Genomic DNA, 21,053 nt, shown 5'->3' with positions numbered 1-21,053 from the left:
CACTTCTTTATACACCAACTCCCTAAAACAGTAGCAATTCAGCCCCTTTTATATCAAAATAACACGCAATCAAAGGTGCATGTTCAAACAGAAACCAAAATGCGCCATCACACAACAACCAAGAGCGAACCTCACTGCGCACTAGGCACTACTTGGCGATTCCAAACTACTGCTCAGCGGTGCACCATAGTTTCATATGCAGAACCTCAACTTCTCCACCTACAAAAATGCCCAAGCCACAAATACGTGAACCACTCATGCAATTGCACGAAAAACCAACCAATCATGCTTCCAACATCCATACATACTCAATTTAGCTCCATCTAAATACATACACACAATTTTCATTCCACACATTGGCACCAAACATCTTACTCATCATGAAACGGGAATCAAATACCTATTTCACAAAAAGAGACACATACAAATAGGTAACATGAGAAATACAACTCCCTTTACCTCTTTTCCCACTGCTCCACCCTTGCTTACGTTAAAGATTACCTCCCAGATGCTTCTTCTTGCCCAGAAAAAACTTCAACCTTCAACTCTAATTCCAAGAACCTTCATATCTCTCTAAACTCTCTTTAGGTCTCCTTTTGATGCTCTCAAAAGTTCAGCTGTCATAGCCCCATGAATTTTCCCCCTAATTCTTCACTAACCAAACCCTCAATTCCTTTTTTTTAGCCCAACAAAAATTAATAAATTAATTAAAAAACGAAAATGGCTTGATTGCCATTCAAGTGGCAGTAACATGGAGGTTTCTACCCATGAATTCCCATAACTATACTGCTCCTCTAACTCCCCTAAAGACGACTAGGGTTCAAGGATCATCCACCATGGTAGCAAAACAATAATGAGTAGAAAGAACTATTTAGCACTAGCCAAGGTTCAAACTCTCATCCACACCAATATCAAGCATATACAAAACCACAAGCCATTACATGTTTCATGACATTTTATGCACATACACAAATATAATACCCCATCACAAGACCACACATCACATGCAAACTAAAAATAAATAATTAAAGTATCACACTAATGGAATCCTTAAGACTTAAACCTAAAACCTCTCAAAACAACTAAGTAATCTCAACCCCTTGAGCTACTATTATTCCTTCTTATAACTTGACAAACTAATTCTTTTAGATATATCTTTAATCCACAATTATTGTAATAAATATTTATTTATTTAATTTTTCCGAGTCTTACACTCTAGCTAGGTGACTCTCAAAGGAAAGTTTGTGGAGTGATTTCAACAACATAACTTTGCACCATTCAAGAGTGATTTACAAAGAAATGAAGACCTTAATTTATTGTAGAAGGTGAGCTCCTAAATGCAAGTTACATGCTAATAGAAATCAAATGCAAATGCACCTAACCATATGAAGGATATACGTCTAAATCTAGATCTAAGATCTGTGAAAAGTGGATCACATGCCATGTGGATGGTTCACGAATTCCTTATTTATCCCATGTGCTAAATGTGCAACTCATTGCAACTCATTGTTAAGCTTAGACACATTCTCGGCCTAGACTTTTTGAAATCGGGCTTGATTGCATCCAATTCCAAAAGCTAGGTGAGAAATGATCCCAACTACTTCTAGACTTTTAAAATTATATAGAAAGCATGGGCTAAAAAATTGGCCAAATTGAAATCTATTCTAATGGACTAGAGCAAGCCCATCTTATCTTGAAATCTTCCTTGGTTCAAGGAAATAGCATTTGAAGTCCATGAATACCATTAGCTCCTTGAAGATCCATCTTCTCATGTATCTTCCTTAGCATGCTCCTAGTTATTAGGCCTTTGATTGGACCTATGGTTGGGCCCAAGCTATCACATCTCGTCTCGATAATTGGGTCGAACCATTTTAGCCTTCGGCACGGACCGACCCTTTTAGCCTTCGGGGCAAGCCGACCTATCTCAGCCTTTAACTCATGAAAACCTTTCTTGGCTTTTGGTACGTGTTAGTTCTTCTAGTGATTCAACACAGGCCGGTCCATCTCGACTTTTAGCTTGAGCCAACCCTTCTTAGCCTTTAGCCCTACTCGACCCTTCTATGCCTTCGGCCCAAGCTTACTCTTCTTGACCTTCGATTGGACTGACCCTTCTCGATCTTCTGCCCGAGCTGACCCTACTCAACCTTTGGTCAAGGGCAGCTTGTATGGACTTTCAATCAGGGTCGGACTATCTCACCTTAAGCCTGGGTTGACATATCTCGAACTTCACCCTAGGTTGGACTGTCTCAACTTTCAGTAAAGGTTAACCCGTCTAAAAAATTAGCTCGAGCTGGTTCGTCATGGAATTCATTGCAGGTTAACCTATCTCAGCCTTGGACCCGAGTATACCCATCTCGGCTTCATCCCGAGTCAGCCCGTCTCGGCCATCGGCTTGGGTCAACTAGTCTAAGCCTTTGGCACGGGTCAACCAGTCTCAACATTCAGCTTGGGTTGATCTGTCTCAAAAGTTTTATAAAAAAAAATATAAATAACTTCTTTTATCAACAATGACTATCTTCAAAGAAAACTTCTGAAATCCAAGCCTACCGAAAACCTTACGTCTCAAAATAAAGTATTTAAACATAACATGATTTTAGTATATGATAACACAAATTGAAAAGATAATTTTTCTCTACTGAAAAATACAATAAAAGTAAGATAAGAAAAAAAAAATCTGTAAAATACATAGAAACTTATTTCATTTCAAAATTTGATCATATAAAAATATTTTCTAACTATGTAAAAGTAATAAAAAAGAAATATGGTTTTCTTTCTATAATAGAGTACACAATGGAGAAATGTCAGTCTTACACCAAAAATATGGGATGTAAATAAAATATAGGTTAAATATGTTTTTGGTCGCTTAACTTTCAATTAAAATTGAACTTTCAATTAAAATTAAAATTAATTCCTCTTCGAAACATTGACCCAATTTAGTCCTTTAACTTTAAAAATATATGAATTTAGTCATTTTAACCAAATTTTGTTAAATTTATTTCACGTTTCAAATGCGTTTCATAATAACGTTTGAGTTGTTTATACCATTTGATACATTTCTGCTTTAATATTAACTATAAAATGCATTTGAAACGTCAAATAAACTTAACAAAATTTTATAAAAGAATTAAATCTATTCTTAGAATATTAAAAATATATTAAACCCATAAAATATCAAATAATCTCGAGCATGACAACCTTTCTTAGAAATCCAATAAAAAAACTAATGCAAATTTAAGCCTATAAATATTGAATTTGGTATTGAGTTTTATAAGAACAATCGAAGTATTTCACTGTATAAAAGAACAATATAACCCTTATTCATATTCGATATTTAAATTAAATAACATTGTTGAAAAAAATTGTTAATAGAAACTTTTTCCTTAATACTTTTTCATAAGAATTAAATACGATAAAAAATAAATGACTTTTTTGTAAATAAAATTAACTCGTTCGTAAATTAAAAATAAAAATTTCTAAAAAAATTAAGAGAAATGTTATTAGGAGTGTTGTAAGTTACAATTTTTAGCATACATTTTGTTATTAATTAAAATTTTCATAAAATTGAAAAATGGGAGTAGGAAACTATGAAAGAATACCAGAAGAATTCGATAAACAAAACCAAGATGTCGATATGTCCGAGTGGTTAAGGAGGTAGACTTGAAATCTACTGGGTTTCGCCCGCGCAGGTTCGAATCCTGTTGTCGACGTTTTATTTTTTTATGTATTGTTTTATTAACATTTTTCGTCATTGTTTGTATTTTTGAATCTATAAAAGGTTAGGGTTTTAGAATTTCTAAATCTTGTGGTTTTGGCGCTGAATGAGTGTGAAGGGATTGTAATGGAAGAACAATTGGGGAACGGCATGATGTCAAGGTCGAAAACGACTCAGGAGTTGGCGATGGAAGGACAGAAGTACTTGGAAGAGACCATAGAGTTCGCTTTCCAGATCCTCTCTTCCATGAACGACGAGCTCTGCAACCCTGTCCTGTGGTCCACCTCTCCCTCCGCCACTTCCACCTCCCCTAATGCCCCCTCCGCCACCACTGACTCCGCTTCAGACAACTCCAATCTTCACTCCGATGGCGCCACAGCCTCTGCCGGCGCCGGAGGCGCCCTCGAAGAGGCTCGCCTGCGGTACAAGAACGCTGTCGCTGCGCTTCGGACCATTCTCACTGCCATTCCTAACTCCCAGAAGGTACACGATTTCGCTCGTTGACTTTCTCTTGAATCTCCATACCGTGTTTGCTTTGTTGTGAAATACATTTTGACAATGAATTCTGTTGATTTGTGGATTCCGTGAACTTTTTTGGGAGGTTATTATGTGCCGAAGTTAAATCATTAAACTGTATTGAGCTGTGAGAGGGTGGGAGAGGTACTAGTCAATGCTGCCTTGTGGTTGTACGCATGAATGTGGTGTTAAATTGTTAACGTAAAAGGATAAGACGTTGGGTTTTTGACATAGGAGTAGTTTGACTCTCCATGGATTGAGATCTGAAAAGATTTCAAAAATCTGGTATCTCATAGCAATCGATCTCAAATGCTATTCTGAATTTTTTATACAGTTTAAATTCTCGATGATGGAAAGTTGTTAAATAACCGTGATTCATGATTAACAATAAAAAGTCGCCATACAGGAAAATACATGAATTAGAGTCGTTGTAACCACTAAGAAAGGTCACATATATCTTTAACAAAACATACATGAACAAAAGACATAGCCAACATGTCTCGTCATATCCAGAGACAGGTAGGCTGTAAGTTTTCTCGCCAGAGAGAGAATAGATGTAGATGATTGCAGGTCTCACCCGTTTTTGTTGTGTTTCCCCCCAAATTCCCTGAAATACCCCCTTCCCTTCCAAAAAACAAGCCTAACAGCTAAGCAAGAAGGGGTTTTGAAATCACAGCATTGCAGTGCTATCCTACTGCAATCCAAAAGTGATCGTAAGCACTGTGCGCCCCCTGATTCCGCTGCGTCACAACAGCATTATTGTGTCACTGTCATGCACTATTGAAAGCCCTACTCTTGATATTCCGGATGTATTGTGGCTATCAATTGTTCACGTGCATATGCATTTGATGCATTATAGAAACTTAAAATTGGTGCCATCACTTTATGGTAATTCCAACATTCATTGGTGCAAAATCGTGATGGTCCCAGAGGTTTAAACTGAAATGTGGTGTTTAGTTACAGAGTTCAGAAATCTGAAAGATCCTAGTTTCACTAAACATGCAGTGTCCTTCAATAGGTCAGTTTCAGAAATATCATTCAGCTATCACATGTTCCAATATACAATGAACGTGAATCCATGTCTAACTGTGAATTCACGTTCAGTGTGCTTTGGCGGCAATGCAAACAACTTATTGTCATTCCGAAGTCAGCAACTCAACTACTTGACTTACCAAATCACGTTAATTGGCTACATGGGGTGCATTTTTGCATGATTCATGTCACAGTTTGTAAGTTTAGGGGATCAATTTGCTGATAGTTGAACCATGCAAGTTTAACTCATGGTTGTCAGTGTTATAAAAAAACGACCATGGAAAAATGGGTGACAGATATTGTTTTTCTGCCCACCACTGCATGGTAGTGGCGAATTGGGTTTCATGATGGCTAGTGACAGTTATGGACGTTGTGGAATGGCCCTATGGAACGACCGTGGTTGAAGTCGCTGCCCTCATTTCTGTCTGGTCGCACTGACCCAAGGCTTCTTAAATTTTATATTTTGAAAAAAAAAAAGGATCGGGTCATACTGACCGCTCCAAACCCAATGCAAAATAAAAAAAACCTAAGATACCAGCCACAATCTAAAATACAGATGTTCTGGTTAAGCAACCGTAGCTGTTGTGGTCAGCCACAAGTGACACTGCCGCTGCTGCTTCCTTTGGCTTATACTGTTGCTGCTTGCAATGTGTTCCAGTGCTTGAGACGTGTTCCGCTGTCAGCATTCCACTGCAGTGCTGTTGTTGTCCTACTACAATGCCACCCTCCCCCTTTTTTCCTTTTCTTGGTTTCCTCTTTCGTTCTGCAGCACCGTTCTCTCCCCCTTTTTTTTTCTTCTTTCTACTTAGTGCTTATGCATTATCGTTATTTGAAGTTCTGGTGTTTTGCATTGATTTTAATGTTATTTAGATTTCTAAAGTTGTTATTATTATTATCATTCACTGTATTGTATCATTACCTGTGTGACTGTCTTTCATTATTTTTACATTGCAATATTGCGGTTCCATCAACTGGAATTGAAGAATTGATGGTTGGAGTTAAAGGATTATTCATAAACGATATTGGTAGACAAACTCTCCCTAATGTAGATGTATAACACAGTGTAAATTGACACAAAAGATATTGGCAGATACACTCGCATTTTGTTTTTCATTCATATACATGTCACTTATTTGCTTAAATATTTATGCATGTAATCTTTTTGTGAGTTTTACTACTAAATTTTGTCAAGTGAAGCTTTTGTTTTCTTGTTAAACTAACGTGGTTTATACTGCAGTCAAAATCATTTGATACCGGTTCAGCTTCTAGCCCTGCTGATGAAGCTGAAATTGATAAGTTGGAGGAGCGAGCCTCATCTCTAAGAAGGGTAGGTTTGAATCAGGTTTTTAATAAATGTAATTAATCTTTATCTCTATTCTTTGACGCTGTTGTTTACAACGGCTGAGCTTTGAAATTGTCATTTAATGAACAGATTTTTGTTTGATGGAATTCAGAAGCATTTACTTTTCCGTCATATAAGGTTAAGATTTAACTGAATCTAGTCTCTTCCTTATTATGTGTTTCATAATTTTAGCCTATTTCTGAAACAATTTATGACCAGTTGGTATTAGCTTTAAAAAGATAATTATGATACAAAACCATTTTGGAATTTTCTTTTTTATATTTTTAGCTTGTTAAAGAACACTAATATAGGCTTTTTTGGTTTTCCTTCGTTTTTAAACTCCATTTTTTTTTATGAATCTCTTAAATTTATTTAATCAGCACAATACTTTTTCTTAAGAAAAAAAAAAGGCACAGATCTCTAATTTTACAACAATATTTAGCGTCTGAGCTGAAGTGGTTGATAGATTGTCTTTTTTCTTTTTTAATTACATCAGTGGTAAACATTGAACATCTTCTCATAAATGTAGGAGCTTGCCAACAAGAACTTGCTCCTGAAGACACTCATAGATCAACTGCGTGATCTTATCACTGATATATCAACATGGCAAAGTCCTTTATCAACCTAAAGTTTGGGACGAATACTTAAATTTGTGGAGCGGTCCCCGAATCTCAATATGTTATCGTCCTATGGGTTCAGAAAATCCTTAATGATGATAGCTTGTATTTTGTAGATTTTTTCCTTATAATTTTTATAAAATAGCAACCTGCCAATCCTTAACAACAAAAGAAAATGTAACTAACTACTTTCTTTTGAACCTTAGAGAAGTGTTCCTGTATTTTGTCTGAGAGATGAAACTTGTTTGTTGCACCATTTTTTTCAATTTATAGCTCGTTATTTAGGTGAATACACTGCATTTTAAGTTTCAGATCTGTTTACATCTCTGGTACACGTTCAATTATAATGAACCAGCAACTAAGTATTATGTGGGTCTGCACAAGTATTGTACGCAAAAAAAAAAAAAATAGTGTTGCTAATGCGCGTTTTCAATCGTGCATCCAAATGTCCTCAATTTAAAAAATGACAGTTCAAAGGAGAAATGGTATCAATTTAAAAATGAAGAAAGAGAGTCCAGTTGTCCAGAACCGACGAACTGCAAAAGGTATATATTCCTCACCACATTTTACGGGAAGAATGACTTATAGATATAATCAAGAATCACGATCTCACTCACTCTTTTGAATTCTACTTTACAATAGAAATATATATTAGTACACTTTATCAAAGCATTAGCATCTCAAGGTATGGTAAATCTCACTATATATGTCCTGCAGGGTATCATGTTCTGGTGTCATTTTTTCATGGAATTCTGCATGTTACCTTTAACAATTAAAACAGACTAATCACCCTGGTAAGATGTTCTTACCATGTACAGCACTTCCACTCCAAGAGGGGTGGTGATGGTTGGTAAACAAAAACTGTTATGTATGATTTTCGAAAATATCAAACGAGATTAGTATATCCAATTCTAGCCACTTGCATGTAGGTGAATGATTTTTAAGTTTAGCCCTGTAGTTTTTATTGGATTCGATACATGGCTCATGCGACTAAAATACTACGTATGAAATAAGTTATAAAAATTTAACTTCACTGGTGAAAGAGACAGTAGTTTTCGTTTGTCTATTCTTCCCTAGCCGCCCTTCAAGAATTTCACATGATACAGGCAAATCTGATAAAAATTATGGAGCTTCATTAATATTATGAGTTGGTACTTTGTACAACAGCAATGGAGTTTTCTATTTCGAAATTACTCACTTGCCAACCCATCATTTTCTTGATTATTTTTCTTAAATTTCCTTAAATTCTATCAGGCAGAGACTTTGTCACCTGGAGAGACTTCCGTCCTTTCACAACCAACTGATACTCATAGCAATCTAGCAAACACCCTTCACCCTTCTATAGCATTCCACTTTCACAACAGCAAAATCTAGCACAAGAATTATCAGATGACCCAAAACTATAATACTTAGATACAGTGATAGCCACACAACTTTCTTTTCTCTTTGTTGTTTTTTTCGTTTTGCTTTGTATTAATTATGCACTGAAGACCTAGTAGTGAGAGAGGACCTCATATCCACAATGGCAGATTCATCAGCCCCTAACTTGATTGCCTCTTTGCTGGCTCTTATGAACCTTGAGACAGCTCCTCGAACGTACTCATGAGCTTCCTTCACACTCATCTTCTTGCTCATTTCATCAGGGAAACTGCTCAAAAATTGATCCCCATTAAGAACTGCTGCCAATTGAACTATCTCACTCTGAAATTCAGACAAGCCTGCATCTTCTTTTGCTTCAGTGCTCCTTAGTGGGGTCACGTCCGGCAAAGTCACTGAAATACACACATTACCCTGTCTTAGTACTTTGTTACACATAATATAAGGTTTTGAGTTTACTTTTTGTGCAGGGCAGTGTAACAAAAATTACACTGTCAACCAATCAGAAATCATGATAAGCATAAACTTTTAAGGTAGCTATTATTAAAGCTAATAAACTGATCATACATCACAATTCATGTTTTAATGATAATATAAAGATTCTTATTCAGAAAGTTTCACGGTCAAAGTTGATTAAGACTCCCCTCTTTTGTATAAGCTATCCCTGCCCACGTTTATCACGTTGTAATCCATATTGGAATGTATTATTGAGGAATTCAATTGATTGACATAAAAAGGGTAGATTGGATACCTGGGCAATCCGTTCTGGGTGAACTTAACTCTCCAACAACATGCTCGAATGTCCCAGCCCAAGCATCCCTGTGGGTCAAAAAGTTGGAGGAAAGGTTGAAGATCTTCTTTATGGTTGCAGGAATAGAAGAGTGCTCAAATTCTGAGTTTTCAGCAGGTCCTTTGGCACCACTTATCACTGAGAATTTTGGACCAAGTAGTAAATTGAAATTAGTAGGCATGTCAGACCAGTCAAAAGCAAGTTGAAGCTTTAGAATCTAACAAATGCACTCAAGAAGATTTGGTAAACAAAGAAATTAGAACCGTACTGCTTAAAACCAATTTGTTGTTTGTACACTCAATTTTTACTAGAAAACAACAATCCTTTAGTCCTTATTCTCTCAAAACACAAGGAAAAGGACAAACATAGAAAAGAAATATCAACCAACTGCATCAAACTCAAACTAAGGGCACCGGAATACTGATAATCAGAAAGGACATCGTCCCAGAAAAGTTAATGTGGCATCCAACGGAATATATTCGTGCCACATTCCCCATGATAAAAGAAGTATTGGACATGATTTCCTCACATCACTATCATAGAAAATATGAATAATTGTTTTGACAAAAGAGTAGAAGCTAAAAAAGGACAATTAACTAGGATTTTGAGATTACCAGTTTCTTTCTTGATCCAAGGAGAGATCATAATAGTAGGAACCCGAACCCCTAACCTATCAAACTTGAAGAAATAGGGAGCAGGTCCGGTGTTGCCATCTGGATTTGGAATGTTGACAAAAGGGGTCTTGACATGATCAAAAAATCCACCATGTTCATCATATGTAATGATGAAAAGTGTTTCATTCCACTGAGGGCTGGCTCTTAGAGCCTCGTAAACCTCTTTAACCAGCATTTGGCCATGTGCAACATCGTGAGATGGGTGGTCATCATTCGCAGGCAAGCCCTTCAAGTCAAAGTACCTAGGCTCAATCACAGCCAAGGGTGGAAGCTTCCCATTTCTGGCATCTCTCTTGAACTTCAAATCATACTGATGGAACTTGAATACGTACTTCAATTTCCTCAGATTCCTATAGAACAAAGTTGTGGGTATGTTCTGAAAGTAAATCCCAAAGTCCAGGCCATTCTCATGCAGAGAGTCAAAGATGGTTTTTTGAGGGTACCCTTTCGCTAACTGCCTCTTGATATGACTTGTGGAACCATGAGAGGTTGCTGAGTACACAAAAAGCCTATTGGGTTGTGTTGGACCAGGGATTGAAGAAAACCACCTATCAAAAACAGCAAATTCCTTAACCAAAGCAGCATAAACCGGCACAGCCTCGGGCTTAAACCCTTTCATCACAGTCTCGGAGAGGTTCTGAGACACGGACAATGCTTGCTCCACAAATCCATTCATGGAAGGGATCGAACCAGACCCGAATACCTGCTGCAACACATCTTCAAATGAATGCCCCGGATCCGGATCCACGAACTCCGCATCATCAGTGAAGCAAATTGAATCTTTCTTCGAACCTTTAGTGGAAACAGGGTTGCATTCATCTCCCGTGACCCCATCGATTAACGCGTTTATTCTCTCTTTCATCCACCCCAGCATGTGGTCAAAGGAACGGTTCTCCATAACCAAAACAACAACGTTTTTTATAGGTTGCTGTTGTTGCGCCCTTGCAAAAACACAGAACACAAAGAGAAAGAGCAGTAGAATGGAAGATCTAGATTTGGCACCTCCCATTCTTTCCCTCAAAGATGGGTCCTTTTTCCAAATGGGTTGTCGGTAAAACAAAATGTTTTTCCAACACGCAGAACGGCAATAAGATAGTTTGTGCAGTTATAGGAAGAATTTTAGTTACAGTGTTGGAGGAGTTTGCATGTGTAGATAGTGAGGTAGCAGAACACAGAAGAAGGAAGATAAGGTTGTGGTTGAGGTTGAGGTTGAGGTTGAGGGTTGATTCTGTGTTATACCTCACTCACTCGCTCACTGCTTCACTCATTCAGCTTTAATGAAAAATGGAGAAGGAAAAGTAACGCAATTAGTGGAACGTGAGTTGAAAGTGTCGTTTTGTGATTATTCTGCGTAGATGATGAGGATCTTACCTTCTCCTTTTTCGCGGGGTCAGTTTATTTTTCTATTTTCGGTATCAGTTTTCAGTTTTTTGGGCTTCTTCTATGTTCGGCACTAATAAATTATACTTAATAGATTTTTTTCCCCATAAGTCCCAATAATAATTAATTAATGCAAATCAAAGTGAGTTCAAATAATAATGATAATAATAAATTCAAATTTAAAATTAAGTAAAATAAAATAGAATAGGAATTCAGTTACAATATTCGGATCATATAAATGTTATTTACACTGTACTATCAAATCATAGATTATATATAATTAACTAATAGTTTCAATATAAACTGTTGATTTATTTATTAATTATTATATTTAATAATTTAAAAATATATTATATCTAATAAATACATAACTTAATATTATTTGACAGTCAACTTTACCTGTATATGTTAAATGTGATATTTTTTAACACAATATATTAATTAATTATTATATTTAATAATTTTACTGCATATTATATCTAATAAATACATTACTTAATGTTATTTGACAGTCAATTTTACCTGAATATGTTAAATATGATATTTTTAGCACAATATATTTATTAAATATAATATATGTTTCAATATATAATGTTTAAAACTATTTTTTAATAAATGTATTTTAAAATAAAAGCTTCAAATATAACAGCATGATATATAAAAATATAATAATTTATCTCAATTTTTGTCTTTAATATCTTTTCTAAACATTATATTTAATAAATATAATACTTAACTTTACAGGCAAGTGATATAAAGTATTTAATGTTATCAAAACAATAATTTACATTTAAATATAATATTTATTTTTTAAAATATATTTAATAATCTGTCAACATATAAATTTTACTCGTGATATACTATGAAGACCTAGAAAATGAACACTTCAAGATCATAGAAGATTTAATAAGATATTTATGGATTATTGTATAAAAATTATGCAGTGATATTTATTGCAAACTTTTATGCTTCAAAGAAACGAAAATTATAAGTCAAATAGGCTTCGATCTTGACCAAAGCCTAAAATTTTATAATAATTACAAACGTGTTATTTTATTTTTTTTGAAATATTTAATTGAGTGAGAGATATAGGTTTTGATTGCTCATAAAACCGAAGCATATCATAGAGTAGATTTTGGTTGTCCTCGAATCAAAGTCCAAAAGGTAACAATAATTTCAAAAATGTTATCGGAAAGAAGTGTAGGTTTCGGTTATCTAGAAACATGAAGCCTTTTCAAGTATATGTTTTGGTTATTTTGGAGAATCGGAGTCTATTAGTATAATTTTTTGTTTAACACATAGGATTCAATTTTAAGTTTTTTCAAGTGGCGAAACATCCTATCCATTTGTACCATTGCATTTCATCTTCACCGCCACTGCAAAAGTGTCGTTTTCCTCTATTAAAATTGTTCTTAAGGTTCGTTTGACACTTCCATTTATCTCTTCTTCTCCATTACTGCACTTCTCTCATTTCTCATTGCTCTCTTCCTTCTCCTAATGCATTTTTTCATCAGGTGTGCTGCTAATTTTTGGTGATTCTCATTTTTTTTTTCTCCTAAAGCGTTTCGTATTCATCTTCGTTTGATATTGTGCGTCACAGGTCGTGGTTGTCTTAGGCTATTGCGTTTTTGGGGCATTCTTGGTTGGTGGCCTTGCGTTTAGTGGTTGCATTTTGGGGCTCTCGCTCTCCCTGTATGAGTCTTTTTCTTCCGTTCCCAGGTTTTGATTTTTTTTATTATGTGTTGTTTAATTTAATAATTTTGAATATTTATTATGTTGTATATTATATGTTATTTAATTGTATTTTAATATAGTTTAATAATTTTTAATATGTTTAATTTAATTATTGTAATTTAAATTATAGTTATAGATTGGTAAGAACTTCAATTTATGAACTTTCTTTGTCATATAAGTGTATTCTAAAACATTCCTTTTTTTATAATTCAATTGATGGACATAGCATGTTGTTAGGAAAATCAACCGTTAAGACAAAAAAGCTTGCATGGTTGTCCTTCCAAGTTTGTTACTTTGGTCCATATATAATTGTTTGATTTTTTTTCTTCCTTAATTATTTATAATTATGTTGATATATTGTAGCGTAACAAATATTTAGGCTCATATGAATGCAATTACTATGTAATGTAATCGATGATAATCGTTGTTCGTGCTTGTATTACAACTGGTTGGGAATAGTAACAATTTCATTGAATCAAATACTTTGCAACTTTATCTTTTTGTATAGTAATTGAAATTATTGTCTTTTATGCAAAAATTTAAGAGTCATGCACAAATTCTCGAGAAGTCCATAAAATATCCAAGGATAACTTGTGCAAAATATATAATACAAATGTGCATAATATTTAGCACATTTACTTGTTGTAAGGGTAATATATTGTATCTAGATTATGCTTGATTCTAGGTGTCATTTATATAATGTGTTGGTTTTGTTTGATTATGTCTAAGTTTGATATGTAGGCAAAAATAGAAACAAAAATAGAAAAAAAATATTTAAAATTAAAAGCCTACATTCGATTATTACCAAAACTGAAGCATAAAGGGGTATTAGGCTTTAGTTATGGTAATAACTAAAGTCTAATCCCTTTATGATTTAATTTTAAGTATATTAAGCTTTGGTTACAGTTTTAGCCAAAGCTTAATCCCTTAAAAATTAAACAATTTTTTAAATCAGAAAAGAATTGACCTCGGTTATTAAAAGAATCGAAGCCTAATCTCCCTTAAAATTAAATAATCTTTTAAATCAAAAAGGGCCTTCGATTACGTTATTAAAAGAACCGAAGCTTAATCTTTTTTTTTTCATTATTTATTTATGGTTTATGCTTCACTTTTGGAAAAGCCAAAGCCTAATAAGAAAGTTTATGCTTTGGTTCATAACCGAAGTAAAAAAGTTACTCTTTTTACCTTATCTAGATATGCTTCAATTATTGAACTGAAGTACAATGCCCAAAAACATCAGTGCTAAAACTCTTTTTTGCATTAGTGAGGAGTCCAAATCAAAATAAGGAAAATCAGTAATTTTGTGTCAAATTGTTTTATATCGGGATTTGAAATATAGAATTCTGAAAAGAAATATCATTGGACTTATTAGGTTTGAAAAATTGTTTAAATTCAGGCTAACAAATGTATATTTGCATTGAATGATGAAATGTAAATTGATTTGTAATTTTATGAATGTCATGTGCTGTATTATGATACTCCAAAGGATTGTTTAAATGAGATGATTTGGATTATAAACCAATGGTTTTAGTGTAAAAGGTGTGGAAAGAATTAGATAAATCAATTGGACTATCAATTAATTTATCTAACTTTTTCAAAGTTATTTTAAAATGGATAAATAAATTTATAAAAATATTTTAATTTATCAAATGATATGTAATATTTACGACTACAAATGTTAAAATTATTTACATATAATAAAATAAAAATATTTAAATTTACTTTACCATCTATATTTTACATATAGTTTTTCGGTAAAAAAGACAAAAATATTTTTAAATTAAAGAATATATGTCTTTTACTTATAAAAAATTCAAAAAAACATTAATTTATTTATAAATAATTTCTAAAAATAATTATAAAGAAATAATTCTATAATTTTACTCATTATTATAAATTATTTAAGATTTTATTTAATAAAATTAAGTTTTAGACGATATTATATTTAATATATATATATATATATTAAATATAAAATTAAATAATAAATATATTATAATTGAAAAAATACATTGATATACTAAAGAATATTTTTTTAAATTACATTGATCTATTTAAAAAAAATTGTGTTTAATTTTTATTAAGGAAAATAATTTCGATCCTATATTTTATATTTTTAATTATATATTTTAAAAAAATAATTTGTAAAAAAGTATTAAGAAGAAAATTGGATACATTAATTACAAAATACTGTTTTTAAATCTAATAAAAATAATTTCTTTTTTGTAGTTATAAAAAATAATTTTATTTATAAACATTAACATTAATCCATATATAGTATTTATTAATAACTTTGAATATATGAAAAAATCATTTTTTTATATAAACTAAAACATTTAATTTTTCTATTAAAAAATGAAATTTAAACTTGTAGTTAAATTATTTATCATTAATAAATGTTAAATTATTTGTTATAAATAATATATAATTATTTCACACAAAATCATTTATTTATTTTGTCTATTATTTTAAACTTAACTCATTATATTATATCAAATTATTATTAGAATATATCTAACAATAATTCAAATTATTATATATATAATATTTCGATAATATTTTTAGTATTTATTATTTTAATTATTATTATTATTATTATTCTAAGTGAAAATATAATATATAAAATTAATTAATTATATAAAATTTATTTTTATTATTAAATAATAAATATATTTACAAAAATCACTTAAGATAGTAGTAGTTATATAAAAACAAGTGAAACTAATTATTAAATTAAATAAGAAAGTTGTGTTTCTCGTGATGAAGAAAGACAATTGGTGGTGAGCTGGTAGTATAACAAAATCTTCAAAGTTAATAATGACAAGTGTGAATGCCAACTCAATCTGAAACTCATCACCATGGATTAATAACAAAATATAAAAATAACCAAACTTCATTCCTTTTCTAACACATTTACATTAATAAAATATTTTCACCATATCTTAACACTCAAATAAAAACACAAATTAGAATGAATATTAACAAAAATCAAGAAGGCTTTGGAGAGTGGGAACATTGACGCGTTTGGTCCCACACAAATCTGTGGGCAATTAATAGAGAAAGAACATAGGAATGCATATGAGGAGAAAGGTGTGATTTTTATTTGATTTGTTTACATGCAAATTTTGGCATTATTTGAGCCACACCGGACACTGCTCAAAATAAATTGCATATGGACATTTTGAGATGTAAATTGTTGTGACCCGTGAAACTATAAAATAACAAAAGAATTTCACATATCTCATTCTTAGCCACTGTGGCTATGCGATCTTGTCGGTGCTTCTTTGAGGTCAAACAAAGCACTCCAAACTCATGCTATTGCCACACATTATATACAAGATTAGTAACATGATAATTTTGAACTAATTAATGTTGTTTCAACAGATTAGATATGTTTCACCGCTAAAATGTTTAGAAAAATAATTATTTCGGGTATAGGGACCTAACACCTATCTAAAACACTCAATTTGTCTTCTTTCTCCGTGCTGCAGTCTCTTTCGTGTGATCTCCTTTCTTTCTCTCCCGTTTGGCTATCCGGACGATCGGGGTACCTGTCGATAAGACTCTGACACTTAAGTCAGTTCAAAAATCCGTTCAGATGAATTGCTGTAATAAATGCGAAGTAAAAGTTCTCACAAACTTACCTTGAGTTTCTATTTATAGTGTTTGACATGGTCCCGTGATTAGGATTTTCTTAATCACGGTCCAATTATTTGTAAACTTGATTAGTCACCTATTTTACTTTAATTTGCAATTGTCTAATTCTAACGCGCCCGCCCGACCGATGGATCCGTACGTGCTGTCAAAGGCCACATTTTAGATTATGGCGACAAAACTCCACCGTCACGTGCAAACCATGGCCGCTCGGGTTGTGAGCTTCCTAAAAAGTACTCAGGAGAAATTGTCACATCAACAATCCACAGAATTATCCGCTTGTAGCGGTATCCTTGGCCACCTAACTAAAGGTATGGTTAGGAATGTTTATAGGTCATACGGTACAATAATTTTCGTGCTCTAAAATATTAAATATTTTTTTGTGATTAATTTTTATTAACCTTCAGTTTTAATAAAACCTTTACTGTTATTACATTGACCTTACTTAAACCATACTTCAAGCCAAAGTAATGGTTTTACTTTTTACTTTTAAATAGTTCTACTTTTTCTTTTTAAGAGAAAATAAAAGGAAAAGTGAAGAAGCATTTTCTTTCCATTGCAGAGACACCTTAAAACTTAGGATGCAAGGATGGGCTAAAGGCCCAGAAACCGACAAAAGGTGGTTGATAGAGGGTCTGATGGGTTTTGAGATAACAATTTGTGAGGTCAGTTTTCACGGTCACCGTTGGTTCCCTACCACGTTCTGCCTGTTACATAAGAATAAAACAATATGAATTTTGTAATTTTTCTTTCTTTTCGTAATAATCTTTCAAGTTTGACATTAATTTTCGTAATAATCTTTTAATGTTTAACTCAAGTTTATCTTTAACCTTAAAAATTAAAAAGTTAGTTAAATCGAAGACTATCTTACAATGACCTCAATTATCTTTAAGCTTAAGCTTATGAGTTTATTGATGGAGTCACCTCCCTCACCGTAACCGATGGTAGTGAAGGATAATGCAAAAAAAATATCCTCTTTATAGATGTAAGACCCATTAATTTTGGCTTATTACTTTCTGTTCTAAAGTAAAGGGTTGCCCCTTGTGTTTGGGCCTAGAGCTGGCCCAACTGATAAAACCTGCTCCAGTTACCCTAATGCCTCCATTTCCTTGCATTCACAGAACTTTCAGCCGTTTCCCTCACTGATGCACTAGAGCTCTGCTAGGGTTTGTTCCCGCCTCGAACTAGTCCGTCCCAAAAGCTCAAGTAGTGATTTCTACTCCACGTAAGTGATTCTAAACCTACTGTATTTACTTCCTAAAGCTTTATCTTCGTATTCCACCGATTAAGGTTCGAAAATAATCATGTTTTTCGCTGTTCCGCCAGTTCTGCAAGTTCGTCACTCGAGCTGCTGTGCTCCGAGGTCCCGTGTCAAAGTTCTGTTAGCCTTTTCCAGGTACGGGAAGTTAGGGTTTCTAGTTTCGAGTTGTTTTGGCCTGTGTTTGAGTTGGTTGTTGATTGTATAGATTGATCCTTCGTTTTGATGCGTGAGAATACCTTGCATGATTGGTTGGTTTGAAAAACATGGCTGCTGCAGGTGAAACAGTGGTGAGACCTGTTAATCTCACCTAGGCGAGCTAGTCTCGCTTAGGCGAGACAAACAAGGACTCGCCCAGACCAGTTTACGCGAGAGGTCGCCCAGGCGACCCGCTCTTTATTTTGAGCGAGGGAGCATCTCGCCCAGGCGAGAGGGGTCTCGCCTAAGCGAGATCCCGAGTTTCTTCTTGATGCTCTTTTTGAACCCTCGCCTAGGCGAAGGAGACTCACTTGAGCGAGAATGTCTCGCCTGAGCGAGACTCTTCAGCCTAAGCGAGGGGTTGGGCGAGACAGTGTTGTGTTTGGTTGTGTGTTTACTCTCGGATGATTGGAATTGTTTGGGTATGATTAATATGATGAGATACATGTACATATGTATGGATATATGCCTAATGGATTGCTATATATGCGTGACATGATTCATAAATGGTGAATGATGGGTATTATGGGAACTTGGCATGTGAAATGAATGAGTGGATTGGAACTAAAGTAACATGGTATTGATATGAGATGAGGCCCTAGACTCATGGGGTAGTGATGATCAGTGGTATGGATTCAAAATGTGATGCGTATGAGGAATTAATCCCAGGGGTTGGTATGAAATTGTAAATATGATTTAATGTTCTCGTATTGCTGATTTATGAATGTTGGTCCGTGTCAGTGTGTAATTCCTTGGGGTCTCTAGGTGAGACCTCCGAGGTTGCGCTTCAGTGGTCGGGACGTAATCCCATGGCCCTTGGTAGTGGGTGTCCATGGTGGTGCCCCATCTGTATAACTAGGTAAGGATTCAAGGTAAGGTTGCATCCTGACACTCTAAGGGGTCAGCTAGTCTCACCTAGAGCGGACTGACTCCTGTGGTGAGAGTAGTAGGAGGCCTGAAATTCATTAAGGGCTAACCTTGTGGTGAGGGAATAGTGATTCATTATAACACTTGTAACACATAGCTCGGGGGTGAGCAGCTCGGGGGTGAGCAGAGGTATCCACCACAAGTGCAAGCATCCGCTGAATCCGACCAAGTTATATATATATATATATATATATATATATATATATATATATATATATATATATATATATATATATATATATATATATATATCCGGATGAGTCGAGTCGAATCGTAGTGTATTGTTTGGAAGGTTGTAACATGCTTCTGTGATGTATGTATGATGGACTGTGAAAATGTATCTGACTCCATTGATGAAATGATTTTATGCTCTAGCTTACCCTACTTTTGTTGTTGTGTGTTCTGCTGTGTGGTACTCTCTTTTGCGATGATCATCAACTTGTTGGTGTGAGCAGAGACGAGGAACACCCGTGGACAACAGGGAGGTGGTAATTTCGTTGCATAGTCCGCATGGATTGGACTAGTTTATATTTCCGTATGAGTTTATCTAGGGCTGCGACCCGCGTAATTGATGGTTTTAGATTTATATACTTTTAGCTAACTCTTTATCCAGTTTTCTCTTGGGCATCGTGGTGTGCCATGGGTTGTAAGGGGTTGAGTTTCAAACTCCCAGACTGCGCTTGTATGTTATATTTATGCGACACTACATTTAATTTTGCTTATAAATTAAATGGGGTGTCACAAGAGAAACCTCTCCTACCATCATAGGTCGTCGAGTAGAGAGCTCTTTAATATTTTGAAGACTTAAATATACATTTGGTCCTATTTTTGTTAAAATTATTCAATTTGGTCCCTATTTTCGTTGATTGTTCAATTTGGTCCCGCATTCAATTGAGTTCTTTTGGCAAACAGTGTTAAAATTGTTAACGGAATAGTGACACGGTGGAACTGTTTGGGTTACGTGTCAAATTTTTGGCAGTGACGTTGGCATAGTGAAATTTTATGGCCATTGTACGTTTAAGTTAGTGAAATTGATTTGGGGAAGAAATTAGGGTTTGAGAGGTTTCAAGCGAAACTGTGCCCAACAAGAAACTTGTGCACAATCCAGTTGGTGATTCAGAATTCGTGTTTGAGAGGTATGTCTCCTCTTGCTTGACAACCTCCAAGCGCATTCTCGAAGCTTCAATCGCAAATCACTCTCCAAGAGCAAATTCTCCTCTTCGCGAGCCCTAATTGATGAACAAGAAACTTCACCACCCAAGAACCCTAATTTTCCCCTTTCTCACCAACCCTAATTTTTCCCTATCTCTCGACCTCTCGAATGCCCAATTTCAATTTTTCACTCAACGAACTCTCGAACTCTCAAATGCCCAATTTCCTCTCGAACTCTGCTACAGTAAACCCTCAATTCAAATTTTTTAATTTTTTTAACTTTACCATGTTTTATCTTTTTACGGAATTCAAACTTTTTTCTCCGATTTCTTTTCAACGAAAACACTGTGCCAACGTGTGCCATCATATATTCAAAAATTTGACATGTAACCCAAATTGTTCCATCGTGTCACTGTTCCGTTAACAATTTTAACACTGTTTGCCAAAAGGACTCGATTGAATGCGATTTTACAAAAATGAGGACCAAATTGAACAAATAATGAAAATAGGGACCAAATTGAATAATTTTAACAAAAATAGGGACCAAATGTATATTTAAGCCTATTTTGAACAACTTATAACAAAATAAAGGAGTTTAAAAAAGAAGAAATGGTGACTAAGGATGTGAAGAAAATGGAACCTTAACTAAATTCAAACATAGGCATATATATATATATATATATATATATA

The 21,053-nt window shown here is 34.2% G+C and overlaps 2 protein-coding genes, 1 long non-coding RNA gene and 1 other non-coding gene across 5 annotated transcripts; 3 read left to right on the top strand and 1 right to left on the bottom strand.

Moving 5' to 3' along the window:
• Window positions 1-3,625: 3,625 nt before the first annotated feature.
• Window positions 3,626-3,707, top strand: TRNAS-UGA (transfer RNA serine (anticodon UGA)). The gene has a single exon. It is a non-coding gene; the product is annotated as a tRNA-Ser (tRNA).
• A 70-nt stretch (window positions 3,708-3,777) lies between these two features.
• LOC114162450 (mediator of RNA polymerase II transcription subunit) lies at window positions 3,778-7,509 on the top strand. Of its 2 annotated transcripts, XM_028046351.2 has the most exons (4): window positions 3,778-4,195; window positions 6,498-6,587; window positions 6,693-6,740; window positions 7,132-7,509. In XM_028046351.2, exons 1-3 carry the CDS (start codon window positions 3,839-3,841, stop codon window positions 6,702-6,704), a joined length of 459 nt encoding a protein of 152 aa, XP_027902152.1. In that variant the 5' UTR covers window positions 3,778-3,838; the 3' UTR covers window positions 6,705-6,740; window positions 7,132-7,509. The 2 variants fall into 2 exon arrangements, with proteins under 2 accessions (XP_027902152.1, XP_027902151.1); XM_028046350.1 differs by lacking the exon at window positions 6,693-6,740 and having other exon boundaries at window positions 3,781-4,195.
• Window positions 7,510-8,332: 823 nt separating this feature from the next.
• On the bottom strand, window positions 8,333-11,347 carry NPC6 (non-specific phospholipase C6). Its single transcript, XM_028047642.2, has 3 exons — window positions 10,001-11,347; window positions 9,348-9,524; window positions 8,333-8,991 (listed from the first exon to the last, which is right to left on the bottom strand). Exons 1-3 carry the CDS (start codon window positions 11,067-11,069, stop codon window positions 8,693-8,695), a joined length of 1,545 nt encoding a protein of 514 aa, XP_027903443.1. The 5' UTR covers window positions 11,070-11,347; the 3' UTR covers window positions 8,333-8,692.
• A 5,254-nt stretch (window positions 11,348-16,601) lies between these two features.
• LOC146883669 (uncharacterized) lies at window positions 16,602-18,053 on the top strand. The gene is made up of 3 exons (XR_014984484.1): window positions 16,602-17,139; window positions 17,391-17,493; window positions 17,950-18,053. It is a non-coding gene; the product is annotated as an uncharacterized LOC146883669 (long non-coding RNA).
• The last annotated feature ends 3,000 nt before the right edge of the window (window positions 18,054-21,053 follow it).

The sequence above is a fragment of the Vigna unguiculata genome, chromosome 9, assembly GCF_037176805.1.
Source record: "Vigna unguiculata cultivar grain cowpea cultivar isolate G323 ecotype 2 chromosome 9, ASM3717680v1, whole genome shotgun sequence".
NCBI lineage: Eukaryota > Viridiplantae > Streptophyta > Magnoliopsida > Fabales > Fabaceae > Vigna > Vigna unguiculata.
Note: the sequence above shows the minus strand (reverse complement) of the source record. Positions and strands in the feature narration are given on the sequence as shown.

What these genes read in the sequence shown, in the direction of transcription:
- LOC114162450 (XM_028046350.1), top strand. Translation starts at nt 3,839, where the DNA reads ATGGAAGAACAATTGGGGAACGGCATGATGTCAAGGTCGAAAACGACT. An exon ending in CCATTCCTAACTCCCAGAAG is followed by an intron (nt 4,196 to 6,497) that starts GTACACGATTTC and finishes TTTATACTGCAG; the next exon opens with TCAAAATCATTTGATACCGG. An exon ending in GAGCCTCATCTCTAAGAAGG is followed by an intron (nt 6,588 to 7,131) that starts GTAGGTTTGAAT and finishes TCATAAATGTAG; the next exon opens with GAGCTTGCCAACAAGAACTT.
- NPC6 (XM_028047642.2), bottom strand. Translation starts at nt 11,069, where the DNA reads ATGGGAGGTGCCAAATCTAGATCTTCCATTCTACTGCTCTTTCTCTTT. An exon ending in TTGGATCAAGAAAGAAACTG is followed by an intron (nt 9,525 to 10,000) that starts GTAATCTCAAAA and finishes CAAAATTCTCAG; the next exon opens with TGATAAGTGGTGCCAAAGGA. An exon ending in ACCCAGAACGGATTGCCCAG is followed by an intron (nt 8,992 to 9,347) that starts GTATCCAATCTA and finishes TGTGTATTTCAG; the next exon opens with TGACTTTGCCGGACGTGACC.